Raw genomic sequence first — 15,265 nt, 5'->3', positions numbered from 1 at the left:
AGTGTTAAACATGTTCTTCTTTGAAGTAGGTATATTGTCTCTGATCGAACTGTTATAGAGAACAAAAATTGTGCAACTGAACTGCATTACTGCAACTTCAAGATTTGTGAATCTATGCTCTCGCTACTGAGCTTCTTGTGAAGGCTAAATGATGGTGAAAATGTAATAATGCTTCGCAAAAGGATACATGCAAGACAATGTTTGAGAAACTCATGATCTGATGGAGGCAACGTCTGCAGAAAACATTCTCTGTAAGCTTCAAACCAAGGTGTGGCAGCTGTAAATGCAGAATAGCAAAGTATAGAACATTGCCAGTATATGAAGGTAAACTGATAAAAATAAAAATGCCCCAATATGCATAAAATAACAATTATTTGAATTTAATAAAATTTCCTCAAATAAGTCCCAAGTCAGCATAACATTAAACAATGTACTACAAAGCTATTCCCTATATCAATGTGCAGTTAAGTACTGTGTTGATATTCCCTTTAAGTATCAGCTTCAGTTGCATCCCTTTAAATACCTGAGCTCTAGTGTTTCCAAGAAGAGACAATATTAGCATTAATCTTTCATTGTTAAGAGAAGCAGATTCCTCCTCGTCTTTGTTGTTAATAAGATTTTACTGAGCAAAGTAATTTTCTTTCTGCAAAATTCAATGCTACATGCTATACTTACTGAAATATTCAAGTGAAAAAACGAAACAGAAACAGATATACTGTAAAATCATATAATTTCATGGGCATGAAATTTCTTGGTTTTGGTCAAAACGGCAATTTCGTGGGGATATGAATTTGTGGATTTCAACTTTTGAACATAAAATCAATGGAAATTTTACTTGTTTGTTGGGATTAAAATTTCGTGGATTGTCTCAACCACGAAATCCATGAAAATTAGTCCCCCACGAATATTTATGATTTCACAGTATTTACGATTTTGTGGGCCTCATAGGCTTAAATGGCTATTTTGCAGGGACACAATTCATGGATTTAACTTTTGAACACAAAATTGATGGGAATTTTTCACAAGTTTGCTGGGATCTAATTTCAAAGATTGACTAAACCACAAAAATAAGTCCCTAACAACATTAATGATTTTCACAGTGATTCTTACAGCTAAGCTGAAGATCATAGTCCCCAACAGTTATGACGTTTCCCCTAGACCCTTCGACCAGCTGCTGTTGTTCACTGTTGACGGCATCATTCATCAACTTCTTGGCAGCAGCTGCTGGGGGTATCTGACAATTCATGTCCACCATTCCAATCCGTAGATGCTGCACATTGTGTTGCACATTGTTTGGGTCTTTGATGTGAGCTGGAAAATAAATAAAACATTAATGTGAACTTCAGGAACTACCTTTCATGGTGTACCACCACAAAACCTACTGCCAACTCAATTTAACAAAACAAAAAAAACCCCGATATTTTTTGTTGCACAACTGCTACCAATCCCTCAATTGTAAAGAGAAATCAATACACTGAAATGGTGCAGGATGTAATATCTTATGGTAATTTACTGAAAGCAACTCGACACCTTACCCAAAAATCTCTAACAAAGCTGAATGAATATAACGATCATAAGCTTGATATATATACAACAATTTGGATCAAACAAATCTCAAATTCAATTTTATCTATTTCTGTCAGGTCATAGGTAAAACCCTCAGGCTCTAAAAGTCAATATTTTTTACCATGTTATTTAATTATAATACATACTTTTTGACACATGGTAAAATGCAGACCACAAAGGGAACAAGGAGCTGCGTTCAATAAACGCTTGATGCCCCCGGTGGCATCCTTGTCGATACAAAACAACCTAAGTCCAAAACAAGGTCAAGGTCAAACTGAGGTCATGTATGTTTGAAGATGAGGAATGGTCACAGGTTACATCTGTATTAGTATCAATTCATTCTTGTAAGCGGTATTGATGCTAGACGAAATGGTCCCATTTGGTTAACCAAGAGATGGCCCATATAAAGCAACCTTAGTCCAAAATGGGGTAAAGGTCAAACTGAGCTCAGGTGATGTTTGAAGATGAGGAATGGTCACAGGTTACATCTGTATTAGTATCAATTAATTCTTGTAAGCGGTATTGATGCTAGATGAAACGGTCCCATTTGGTTAACCAAGAGATGGCCAATATAAAACAACCTAAGTCCAAAATGAGGTCAAGGTCAAACTGAGCTCTGGTGATGTTTGAAGATGAGGAATGGTCACAGGTTACATCTGTATTAGTATCAATTCATTCTTGTAAGCGGTACTGATGCTAGACCAAACAGTCCCATTTGGTTAACCTTGTACGGACGGACGAACGAACAAACGAATGATCAGATGGACAGACAATCACTATATGCCTCCCGCATCAGTAGATGCCAGGGGCATAAAAAGGAGTGCAGGACTCAGCTGGAGTACTTTCTTTTAGATATATTAGAATTTAACAGTTTTTTATTAAATCATACAGGTCCTACAATATAAAAACACTCTTGGAATATTAATCTAAGGTCATTTCAAACATATATCGTCGTACCCAATAATTTTACGCACAACTATTTTGATGCCATTTTTATTTTGACCTCGTTTTCAATCAATTGGCATTTCCAAAGACATAGTTACAGGGTGGGTTGACAGAAAAACATCATGGTTCATTTCACCGGTAAACAATCTTGAAAGTTTTAGACAGTGACTGGGAAACTCATGCGCCAAAGTCACATAAGTTTTAAGCGCTGGTGCGCCTTGTGTCACATGTCTAAATTGTATCAAACGCAAAAGGAAGAAACTGCGATTATTTTATTAATAGTACAAACCTGTTGTAATTTTAGGGACATAATCAGTGTGAGGAGTCAAAGCGCTTCAGTGTTAGAAACATGTATTACCATCATATTTTTCTTTCTAGACTTTGATTTCCATGTCAATTTTCAATTTAAGTCAATTGCCACAGTCATTTTAAACATTCAATAGACTGAATAGTTCAAATTGTCATAATGCAAAGGCAGCAGCCAGAGAACCGGAATCAGTTCCCTAGACAATGAACTTATTTGTCCGGAACCACTTCTCTAGCCAAAGTCCAATGCATAGGCTAGGGAACCGGAATTTTAATTCTATGCATAAAGCTGCCGAGTTAACATATGAATTAACATATATAGGTCTATTAAGTAAAATATTTGATTATGTGTCTAGCACCTGTGCTTTGAACATGTACTATGATTAAATTATTTAAATGTAAAATTGTATTGTTTTGTATATACGTCATTAGATGTTTACGAATGTACAAAATAATTTAATTGCCATTAAAGCTTCTAGCGGATTCACTGATCACTTTAAATACTGATTTGTAACACCTTGGCATTTCACGTCATACTAGTTTAAATCATTCCATTATGGCAGACAGTATGAGGCGAGTAAACTTTTGGTGAGACATTAAACGCAGATAAATACAAGGGCATACTTGCTGAATGTATCAACTAACGACGGTCTAGATTTGATATTTTTTATTGGCAATATCCATCTGTAACATCGAACGCCAAAATAGATGAGCAACTTCCATAATTATCGTCGAGCTTATATGTTAGGTAAATTCGATTATTTCATGAATTGGCCATAAATTAAAATATAACTTACATGTATCGAAAGGGGATTCAATTCCTCATTAATCTCTGTTTAAATTATCAAATAACATCCAAAATTACCAATTTTCTGGTGATTTAAACCTTTACTGTACACGATCAACTTTTACCGTGTGTTAACATGCCATATAAAACTACTAACTTTACATGACTGTGTACTGTGATTTAACTTCCATTATTTTGGTCCTTCAAACTTTTGATGTTTAGACTGCCCGTCACAAATATAAAACAATCTGAACGTCAAATTATTTTGACTAGCTTAAATGGTGACATGCACGATACTTACCAAAAGAAACTAAGTGAATTTCAGCAGCTTTATGCATAGAAATTAAATTCCAGTTCCCTAGCCTATGCACGCTACTTTGGCTAGAGAACTGGTTCCAGACGAATAAGTTCTCTGTCTAGGGAAACAATTCCTGTTCTCTAGCCAAATGCATAATATAAATATGGGGGTGAACAGTCACCTTATATTATATGCTGACTATTCACTTCCATTTTGGGGGTGAAAGTTCAGGGTAGGAAAGGACTTGGGAGTGAATGGTCACATACCCTCTGTCTTCAGTCGACAAAACGGCTGAACAAGTTGGACAAATGACAGGTTGTTTTTCTGACATAACAATTCTGCATCGTTACTGCACAGCACAGCAATCTGAGGACTAAATGTGCTCTGAATAAATTCATGGGCTGTTTGTTTGTGTTGTGCCATATTCAAGCAAAGAGCGTATATTGATCGGAGAAAGTCATTATAGAACTGTCAAAATTTGGCAATCAACTTTCACTTCCTGTAACGGAATACGCATGTACCGGATGTGGGATGGTTTGGGCTTGCTCTAAAATCATTTTGTAACGGAAACTGGTCATCTTAGAATTCTTTATGTATTCCGAGAAGGTCTTTTCCGATGAAATTCTTATTTGGAAAGGACAATTCCAATGAATTTCCCTTTTTGATTATTTTAGTGAGCATACTGTAGACAGGAATAAAGTGTAAAACAGCAGCTTTAGTTGTGTCAGTGTATGAACAACATATATACAGCAGGCCCGGATCCAGAAATGTTTGACATTGGGGGGTACCAGTCTAGAATGAAGACGACACTGTCGAGGCGCATAGCGAGCGCTGAAAGCTTTTAGATATTAGAGGGGTGTCTTTGCCCATGTTAGGAAGCGGGGTCAGGGGGTCTCCTCCTGGATTTTTTTTTTGAGAAATACAGGTATGAAATAGTGGCATCTGGTGTATTTACTGGTGGCTGTACTCCCCTCGTTTAAGAGGGTTCAGGGGGATTTCCCCCTGGAAATTTTTGAAATACAGGCATGAAATGGTGGCCTCTGATACATTTTAGGTCTAAATTTTGAGGTAATGGAGGGTTACTCCCCTATAAATGGTGGGGTGGGGGCGGCTCTCCCCTTGAAAATTATTTTGAAATACAGGTATGAAATGGTGGCCTCTGGTGCGTTTCTGGGTCTTCTTCTTCTTTTCGTCCGCGACTACACTGTCAGACCAGTAGTCTCGATGAAACTTGTGGTTTGCCGCAGATCCTCAATGCCTTCATACAGTTTCTGGTGGATTGAGGTATCTATCGGCAAAGTCGCAGCTCGCTCCTGGTCATGCCTTTTACATCTCTGAAGTATATGCTCCGCAGTCTGATCTTCTTCATCACATGGACAAGTTGGCTATGATGCCAGTCTGTATTTCTTGTACATGTGAGCATTGAGCTTGTTGAGCCCTGAGCGGAGCCTGACCATCATCACTTTTTGTTTCTGGGTCTAAAGTTTGAGAAAAAATAATTACTTTGCAAAAATAGCAGGGCGCATCTTTGATGAGTATAGGTCACTTTTCAGCCAACTGTGGGGGGGGGGGGGGGGGGCACGAGCCCCCCTCGGCCTGACTCTGGGTCCGGACCTGTACAGTTAGTCCAAATAATTGTACTCAACCGTTGAATATCGTTATTTTTTTGACTGGTCGATATCCGCCTCCAGGTAAAATATCAGAATGTAAAATAGGTCTACCCGAGGTCTCATTATTTAGACTAATATACAGTCTACTCGGGTATTTCGGCTCAGTCTTAAATGCGTGCCACTCAAGATTAATTTCATGGCCGTAGCGAGAGACTAGATTTTACCGAGGCAAATGAGTATGTGCGTCTGCTCGTGGTTGTTAGGTAAATTTGAATGGTAAAAGCAAAGCCCAGACAGATGTTAATTTGGAAGGTTGTGTCCCATCCTCCTCCACAGGAAGGTTTGTGGGGCTCCCCCAAGAAAAAATATGATATATGATATGAAAAACACACTTTGGTGCGATGTTTTTACATAAAAGAGAAAAATTACGCTTTCACTCTGTGATCTACCCCCGGGTAGTAATACCGATTTATGGTTCGTTTGTAATGTGTCTCTGTTGGGATGGAGGTCTCGGATGCAACATAGGACTTACTTTTTGGTTTATCTCATATACGAATAAAATTAAATGTAAAAATGTTCAAACAATTTTCCCTACAATCAAAGTTCCGTCTAATGACAAGGATGTTGCTAAAAATACTGGATATCAATATAACTCACCACAGAGATAAGAGCAGAATGCGTTTTAATAAATTGTTTTACGACCAAAAATTAAAAGAAAACTTCATTAGATTGAAAATAACATTCAAATCCATATTAATTAATGCTTACAGCATAGATGAAGTTTAATCAATTGATCACGATACCACATGTCCACGTGGCATTACCTATCGTCTGCATATGACGCTTCAACAACAACTTCGAGCTTAACATTCTTCAAAATGATTTTGCTTTAGGCACCAACAAATTCATCGATTTATTTTTAATTTCACAATACTTTGAAATCAGATTAGGTTAAAATAGCAAGAAAACGTAGGTATGTAAACTTTTCTTGTGTTGCATGTAATCAACCCCCAACCTCCCGATAAGTTATAGCTCCGGTTATAAGTGCCCAAGTACGGAATGACGATGGGGTGGGTGCGAATTTTAACTCGGGATCCGAATGTTACACGCATGAAAAGTGCAATCCTTGCGAATGTTTGGAAATAGCTATTTGGTTGGTTTTACAGGCCTATTTCATTACATATATAGGGGACTCGGGGCGAAGCGCAAGCTACTCAGCAGGAGGATGTGAAAAAGGGGAAACCTTTTCCGTTTGAATGGGTCAGTTGAATCTCCCCACGGGTAAAGATTCTGGGAAAAGAAAAAAATTGTGGCTTCTTTCAAAAGTGATTGGCCAGTATATGACCTGCGTACGTCTATAATGCACTTGACAGGCACGTAGCTCAGCATACTAAGATACGCATATTCATTTTTCGACAATAAAAAAGTAAAAAAAAAAAAGAAATTTAATAAATAGAATTCGAAGTCTGAGGGGGTGAGGTGTAAAATGAAATGAAGATTCAAAGAGATTTTTTGCACACATTTAATGTTGAACTGTGAAAAAAGGTATAGAGGACACCCTGCCTTAGTGGTCACCTACAGGTATTAATTAAGCAGCCACGTGCCTTAAGTAGCCAATCAAGAAACTTCCCAAAGTGACTACTAAGTATTCTATTGTGCCTAAAAGTTCTAAGACATTGGTTTGATATAATTATGGACAACACATTTGAACTTCATACTTGAGCTTATTTGAAACTGAATAGGGAAGTTCAATGTTTAAAGTAGTATCTATAATATTTGACATAATTTGTTTGAGACAGACATTATGGATACATTTAAAGCTGTAAGACTTAAAGTGTACTACACGAATATACCTTTTCTAGTATGATAAATATATAGAGTTTTATTCGTATGAAATACTCGTTAAATTTTGAAGCAATAGTAAGCGTAACAAGAAGTTATCATTAGGTTCAATTTCCTTTTGTTTGTTTAAATTCTAAATTTGACGGGAAACTTATTCTGCTCTCTTCTTGGAATAAAACTAGCTAAATATGTTTCTCATTGGCATAAGACTGTTTTTTTCCTACAATCTTTGAATTGCCTTATATTTACAGTATTATGGTTTCTGTCTGTTTATATTATTCGAACGCAGTTATTAAAAGCTTTTTTTCTCATTTTGGTTTACAAATTCAATGACACTGCAATTTATGCCCGCATTACTAAGTAATGAAATCCAAGCAGCTAAAAAGGCAAAAAAAAAAAAAAAAAAAAAAAACAAACTTACATGGCGGTATGCATTTCGCTAATTACCTTGAACAGAAGTTTCATCGGACCATTTTTCCATAGTGTTTTATATACCTTTTTGCATTTAGCGGCGTTTATATCAGGATGTAAATGTATCTGATAACCTATACTGTCATTTCGATACAGTAAACATTTTTTGACCGGTAAACTTGATCAGAATTATATATTTTAAATCTTTTGAAGATTACTAAAATATCTTTACTGACGTTTCTGAATCACGAAAAGATTTTGAAAGGATATCAAATTATGTTAACCTGTCATCCACATTTTGTAACAGTGGTAAACATAAGTTTTTGTTGATATTAACCAGTATGGTATCATTTACATTTGAGCACGATGAACTTTTACAGTGAAATAAAAGTGCACCTCTACAGTAGAAATTATCAAATGAATGACAATAATTATTGTGAAATTTTTACTAAGCTTAAGAATCTGCATAAGGCAAATTTTAAAATCTATATTTAAGTTCATTTATTTTGACCGTATCCCAGAGTTTCAGATATGCATATGCAACAGAAATGTTTTATCAATCACTGAACTAGCTAATAAATTACATTAAAAAGTGGAAGATCTTAATTGAATGACTGATACGTCGAGATCTGATGTTTCTTCAAACATGTCCTCGTAAGTAGGGGACCGAAATAGATGCAGTCTAAATAATTTGAGCACTGATTTATAACAGCTTTTATTGAGGGGAGAAAGTGGAGGAATGTGGTATTACTGAAATTTACAAATCTATAAAAATACAGTTTACTAATATTTACGCAAACATTAGCACTAGCCTCGTTCCCTCGCCTGATCTGTTTCATTGCTTCGTTTCAAAGCCATATGTCAAACAGTTTATACCTCAACTTATATCCATATTACCAAGTAATGAGATCCAAGCAACAAAAAAGGCATAGGAATTTATTTTGCGGCATTCATTACGCTTCATACATTTTAAAATGTTTTCCCCCACAGTCTTGTAGATATTGTTTCATTTAGCGTGTTTAGATTACGATACAAGTGTAACTTAATGAGCAACATTGTTTGACTGAAATACTTTATTTAGTATTATATTTAGTATATCTTTTGAAAATTACTTAAATTTCTTTACGTGCGTGTCTGAATCATGAAATAATATCAAAATATGTCAACCTGACATCCATTTGAGCCGCGCCATGAGAAAACCAACATAGTGGGTTTGCGACCAGCATCCGCGCAGTCTGGTCAGGATCCATGCTGTTCGCTAAAAGTTTCTCTAATTACAATATGCTTTGAAAGCGAACAGTATGGATCCTGACCAGACTGGTCTAGATCCATGCCGGTCGCAAACCCACTATGTTGGTTTTCTCATGGCGCAGCTCATTTATTGTTATAGCGGTAAAATCATTTGTTGAAAATCATTCACTGTACTAATTTACTTCATTAAAGAATGTGAGTAGGTATATAGTAGGGTGGAAGGCAGCCTTCAGTAATATAAACGGATTTTCAAATTAAACTTTAGCCTGCTATATTTCTAAAATGGACTGGTCCATCATTCATTGTGGGCTGTACCATTGGTCATTTGAAGGGGTATTCAATGAAAATTTACTGACTGAATAGTGAACAGTGCAGACTATGATCGGATGTGCAGTCTGAACTTGGTCTGCACTAGTCGCAAAGGCAGAATCACTTGCCGCCAGCAGGCTAAGGGTTAATTACAGTCAAACTTGCTTGAGAGAGATCAATATGTAGATATAGTACTAGAGAACACTCAATAACTCAAATAATAATCCTACCTTGTATTCATCCATACACCTGTATGTCACAACTTATTTATAAGTCATTTCAATGTAATGTTAATTTTCATGGTATATACTGAATAGTTTTTTTGTTGACTTTAATGAGTGTTTTAACACTATTTATGCACGATGGACGGTTATACGTCAGGCGTAATAATTTCACGAGGGCGCAGCCTTTAATCTAAAACAGTGATCTAAATAAGTTTATAGCTCTTTCTTGGTGCACAAAATTTGACTTCACCGCACGTAACATGACGTCATTCTAGCTAAGGTTTTAACAGAGACAATCTATAAAATATGATACATGATATGGTACAAATAACATTATATCTAAATTTCAGATTTGATAGTGGATCTTAATTTTAATTTTTTAGACTTAAAACATTTTCTGATGTCATACAATATGCATGTAATGTCATACAATATGCATGTATCTTACAATTTTAATGCATTGAGATAATTTCTTCCCGCAATAATCATGTTATAATTGGAGATTAAATATTTATCAATAGCTAGATAGGAAGGACTATCTGCAGGAGCGGCTAAATGGAAATTAAAAATCTTCATTTAAAATCTTTTTTATTTCATATAAACAGTAAAATATTCAGACCTCATTTTCAGCATTTTAAAGCATTTCAATGATATGAAAACCAGATATGGTCATTTAGTATGTACGGTGTTCCGTTTGGACAATCGTGTCTTTTTTATTTGATACTAAACCACGATGCACGATGGTACGATGACGAAAACGCGATGGCACGATGATGAAACAATAATGAAACAATGATGGTACGATGGTGAAAACGCGATGGCAAGATGATGAAATCGCGATAATGCGATGGTACGATTGTGAAATGTCGATGTAATATCGCGTTTTCATCATCGTACAATCGCGTTTTCACCATCACACCATCGTGCCATCGCGTTTTCATCATCGTACCATCGTGCCATCGCGTTTTTACCATCGTACCATCGCATTTTCACCATCGTGCCATTGCGTTATCATCATCGTACCATCGTGGTTTCACCATCGTACAATCGCGTATTCACCATCGTGCCATCGCGTTATCATCATCGTACCATCATGGTTTCACCATCGTACCATCGCATTTTCACCATCGTACCATCGCCTTCCGGTTAGAAATGCGTAGTCCCGTAAACTTGTATTTTTGTCAGCAATAGATGAATGTATCTCAATGTATTTTGTGAGAAGAAATTTACAATTTAGATTCTGTTGTTTTGCAAAATGTTTTACAAAATGTTCAGTGCTCATTTCATTAAAACTGTAAAATCTTCAAGGTCACGTCCTTTGTATTTTATGTATGCAAAGTAAAAGTAAATAAAATGTTTGGTGTAATAGTCACATGGTATAATTCAAACTCAGCTTATTCTTGTTAGGATGTAGAAGGTACATAGTGCAATATGAAAATGAGATTGTATCAAGCCTGCACATGTACTGTACCATTGCACATGACCACCGGAAGGCGATGGTACGATGGTGAAAATGCGATGGTACGATGGTGATAACGCGATGGTACGATGGTGAAAATGCGATGGTACGATGATGAAAACGCGATGACACGATGGTGAAAACGCGATGGTACGATGGTGTAAACGCGATGGTACGATGGTGAAACCACGATGGCACAATGGTGAAAACGCGATGGTACGATGATGAAAACGCGATGGCACGATATATGGTGCGATGGTAAAAGCGCGATGATACGGTGATGAAAACGCGATATTACATCGACATTTCACCATCGTACCATCGCACCATCGCGATTTCACCATCGTGCCATCGCGTTTTCACCATCGTACCATTGTTGTTTCATCATCGTGCCATCGCGCCATCGCGTTTTCGTCATCGTACAATCGTGCATCGCGGATTAGTATTAAATAAAAAGTCACGACTGTCCAAACGGAACACCGTAATTATGACATGTCTTCTTATCAAAAATAGAAAAATATTGACATGTTCTGTTATATTTAAGAAAAATAATCTGTTCTGAGAAACATCACCCACTAAAAACGCCAATGAAAATATCCGTTTAGCAATAATATGCGTATGTAGACATTTTCTCAAAGAATAAAACTTATTCCAGGAAATTCACAATGAAAATGCTCTACATCTTTTCTCAATACAATAAGCAAAAAAAACTAAGTCAAAAATATAACTATCACATCCTCATATGACTCATTATACCAGATTTCATCAATAGCATTGAACTACATTTTGGACTACTTCGCAGGTAATTAACTCTGAGTAGTCACTTCCCGTTTGGTGTAATCAGTCCATTACCTATCCGCCGCGTTATGATTATTATGGTGGCATATTTCTGCCACGAGATATAGTACGAGATAGCTAGGAAGAATTATCGTGATAAAGCGAAGTTTTCTGAAAATATTATCTCAGTAGTCGAAAATTGTAGGTAGTGTACATCCAATGCGTGCGTACACTCAATGCGGAAGAATCAATGCCGACCTCTTGCTCGACAAATTGAAAGTCCTTGCCAATATATCATTTGCAAAATAGTCATTTAATGTATTTGCCACCTGAGTATCATAAGCATTTTCATTTATATTTAGAATTATTTTTGTGTGAGAAACTGTGCATTTGTTTGACATGAAAAAAATCTGTAGATTTACATCCACCAATACAACGTTCCTGAAAGTAATTATTAACTGAGGTTTTGTTTAGTTTATTCACTAAATTTCTCAATTGTCTATAAGTTTCTTAAGTTTCAGAACATATATTCTTCAAAACTGTTGTATGAAATAGAAAAAGTGGAAACCCACAGGTCGCCCAACACGGCATAAACGAAAATGTTGCAGGCTCGGTTTGATGACGGTATTGGAAATGCAAGCTACTCTAGCCCTGGGTTGAGAAGAACTCAACATATACACATGTTTTAAGTATCAAAATATAAGTTAAAGGCATCCGCAGATGTATTCATACGGCGGTGCACGATGCACAAAGTGCAATTCCATGATAAGCGGCGTATGGTCCCCAGTTTAAAAAATGGCCTTGCCCTAAACGAGAAAACAAAGAGCAGAATTAAACAAACTGGAATTTAGAGGGGGTCTGTTGTTATGGAGCCTGCATATCACAGAAACTGCCAAAAGACAAAATTAAAAAGCAGGCACCATATCCAAGTGGTGATTAAACAATACCCAAAGCTATTAAAGCGGGAGTATTGGAACCACCCAAGCAAAAATGGTCAAGCTGAAAAATGAAACAGTACACTAACACAACATAAATGTCATGCTGAACGATCTGAAGAGATCGAAATAGAACAGCTCTGATTAAAGGTACGGGAAGACTTTTTACGGCCGCCACACGGCACAAAAAACGCTGCTACGTTCTTCATATAATATTATGGCACCTGATTTTCTTCTAATGTACACTTGTTTAACAAAAACATGCTTATCCAGGACCTCTGTAAGGCTCGACTTATATCTGTGATACACATTGTTTATCTCAACCTTCTCATTCAACGTTTCCTTCGGGAAATCAATCTTCAAAATATCAGATTTAAAGTTATCAATGCCAAAATTTCTAAAACTTCTAATACTGACTCTTTGCTTTTCAGTGGATGGTATGATACAATAATAACTGAGCTTATCATATTATGGCAGTCGCTTGCTCCAGTTGAAAAAAAAAACATAATTAAAGCTCTAATGAAACAACATGTTGAATTAGTGAGAATAAAATCGGATAGGGATAGTGTACATCCTTTCTTAAAACATGTAGCCTCCTTAATCAAATTTGTAAGTTTGGAAACTTCCTTAATGTCTAATAATGTTTTGCTTATTCTTTTAAAGGTTTACATAAAAATAATGCTCCGTGGCCGAGTGGTTATATGGTCGCTGACTTCAAATCAATTGCCCCTCGATGTGGGTTCGAGCCTCACTTCATGTGAGGAAGCCATCCAGCTGGCTTACGGAAGGTCGGTGGTTCTACCCAGGTGCCCGCTCGTTATGAAATAATGCACGGAGGGGCACCTGGGGTCTTCCTCCACCATTAAAGCTGGAAAGTCGCAATATGACCTATCATGTGTCGGTGCGACGTTAAATTCAACAACAACAAAAAATAATAATAATGCCTCCTAAATCACCGCTTCAAGACATTTCCGTCTCTTCTTTCAAATTTGCACCATGGTATATCAAACAGGATATCCCGATATGAAGGGTCTAACTTACTCCCTGCAATAAATAGAATGTCCACAATTTTATAATTCAATAATTCTTATTATGTCAATAAATTTGGTTTTTAGACGGTTTATCTTTAAATGTGCAATGACGATTTTTTATGTTTCTTTCTGGTGTCTCTGAGTTCAAGAAATCAAATCTTAGGTGGACTTAAACATATCCACATCAGAATAATTCTAGTATCCAGCAGTGTCAATGTCACTAAAGAAAGAGTCTGTAAACTGGAAAATTCCACATGTTTTACTAATCTATGCCTCGTTTTTATTCATGTGAGATTTCAACACATTTGGTGTGCCACCATAGTTCTAACATACTTCACAAAATACTGCACGGTAGCTTCGGGTCACTGACCCACGCGGATAGTTTCCTGACCCGGGGTTAAGAGATAAAGATCGCTACTTATTAGAAGCAAAACAAAAACAAAACAAACAAAACACACACACACACACAATGAAATTTTTGGTTCATTACGATAGGGACAGATATACATACAAATCTGGAATGGTTTATAAGATATTACACCACAGTTCCTGCATTTCAATTCCTTTCTCACCGAACGTATTTGGGTACATCAGATATGTCTGTCAGATCTGGCATGAAATGAAAAGTTGTGTGCAAAGCTGTTTGTCTGTAAGAAATATCATAATATAATACTATATGCTGGCGTTCATCTTCTATTCTCTCTCTGCTCTCATATATATAGTGGCCAGCTAATATATACCAAAATTTAAGTTGTATTGTTATATCATTATCATTAAATACTACCCAGTCCGTCCAAAAATAACCTTCCAGCCAATGGTCAAAAATGTGTGAAACTATAGACTAGACCAAAGAGCGAACTATTTGTTTAAAGCTATATGTTTTCCATCAATCAAGAATCAAACACACTATCTGTCGCGGAGATCGCGATAAATTCTATTCTGTTAAACTATATATTATTTTATCGCTCTAGAGGAACTGTTTGTGTAACTTAGTACTGCTGTTCTATTCTAAAAGCTTACTAGTGTTCATTTCAGTATTATTGAATTGCTCCAGCTTGGTATTATTTAACATTGCTTCAGTCTGTTATGCAAGTTCTTCTCTGGTAGATCATAATTTCACATATTAGATCATTTTCGTGTTTTTCTTGTGTTTGTTATACGCCCGGTTTGAAAAAAAACGGGACGTATTATGTAATGGCGCGTGCGTCTGTCCGTCATAATTCGTGTCCGGAGCATAACTTCATTACCATTAAGGTATTGACTTTGAACTTGGCATATAGGTAGATGGCAATAAGACGATATGCAGAACACTTGAAACGGCTCTGTAGGTCAAAGGTCAATGTCACAACTTGAGCTAAAAGGTCAAAATTGGCCATCATATTTCGTGTCCGGAGCATAACTAAATAGCCATGCAAGGTATTGACTTGAAACTTGGTTTGTAGGTAGGTGGCGATGAGTCGATGTGCATAACACATGAGCCGGGTCTGCGAGTCAAAGGTCAAGGTCACAATTCG

The 15,265-nt window shown here is 36.6% G+C and overlaps 1 protein-coding gene across 3 annotated transcripts in view; it reads right to left on the bottom strand.

Moving 5' to 3' along the window:
* Positions 1-4,402, bottom strand: part of LOC123548534 (trafficking protein particle complex subunit 8-like) — a 47,126-nt gene extending 42,724 nt beyond the window's left edge. For all 3 annotated transcript variants that reach the window (XM_045335853.2, XM_045335854.2, XM_045335855.2), the window contains exons 1-3: positions 4,169-4,402; positions 1,111-1,311; positions 188-277 (exon numbers count right to left, since the gene is read on the bottom strand). In XM_045335853.2, coding sequence (XP_045191788.2) covers positions 188-277; positions 1,111-1,311; positions 4,169-4,325 — 448 coding nt within the window. In that variant the 5' untranslated portion in view covers positions 4,326-4,402. The remainder of the gene's footprint in view (positions 1-187; positions 278-1,110; positions 1,312-4,168) is intronic.
* Positions 4,403-15,265: the final 10,863 nt, after the last annotated feature.

Source organism: Mercenaria mercenaria, chromosome 6 (genome assembly GCF_021730395.1).
Source record: "Mercenaria mercenaria strain notata chromosome 6, MADL_Memer_1, whole genome shotgun sequence".
Taxonomy (NCBI): domain Eukaryota; kingdom Metazoa; phylum Mollusca; class Bivalvia; order Venerida; family Veneridae; genus Mercenaria; species Mercenaria mercenaria.
Note: the sequence above shows the minus strand (reverse complement) of the source record. Positions and strands in the feature narration are given on the sequence as shown.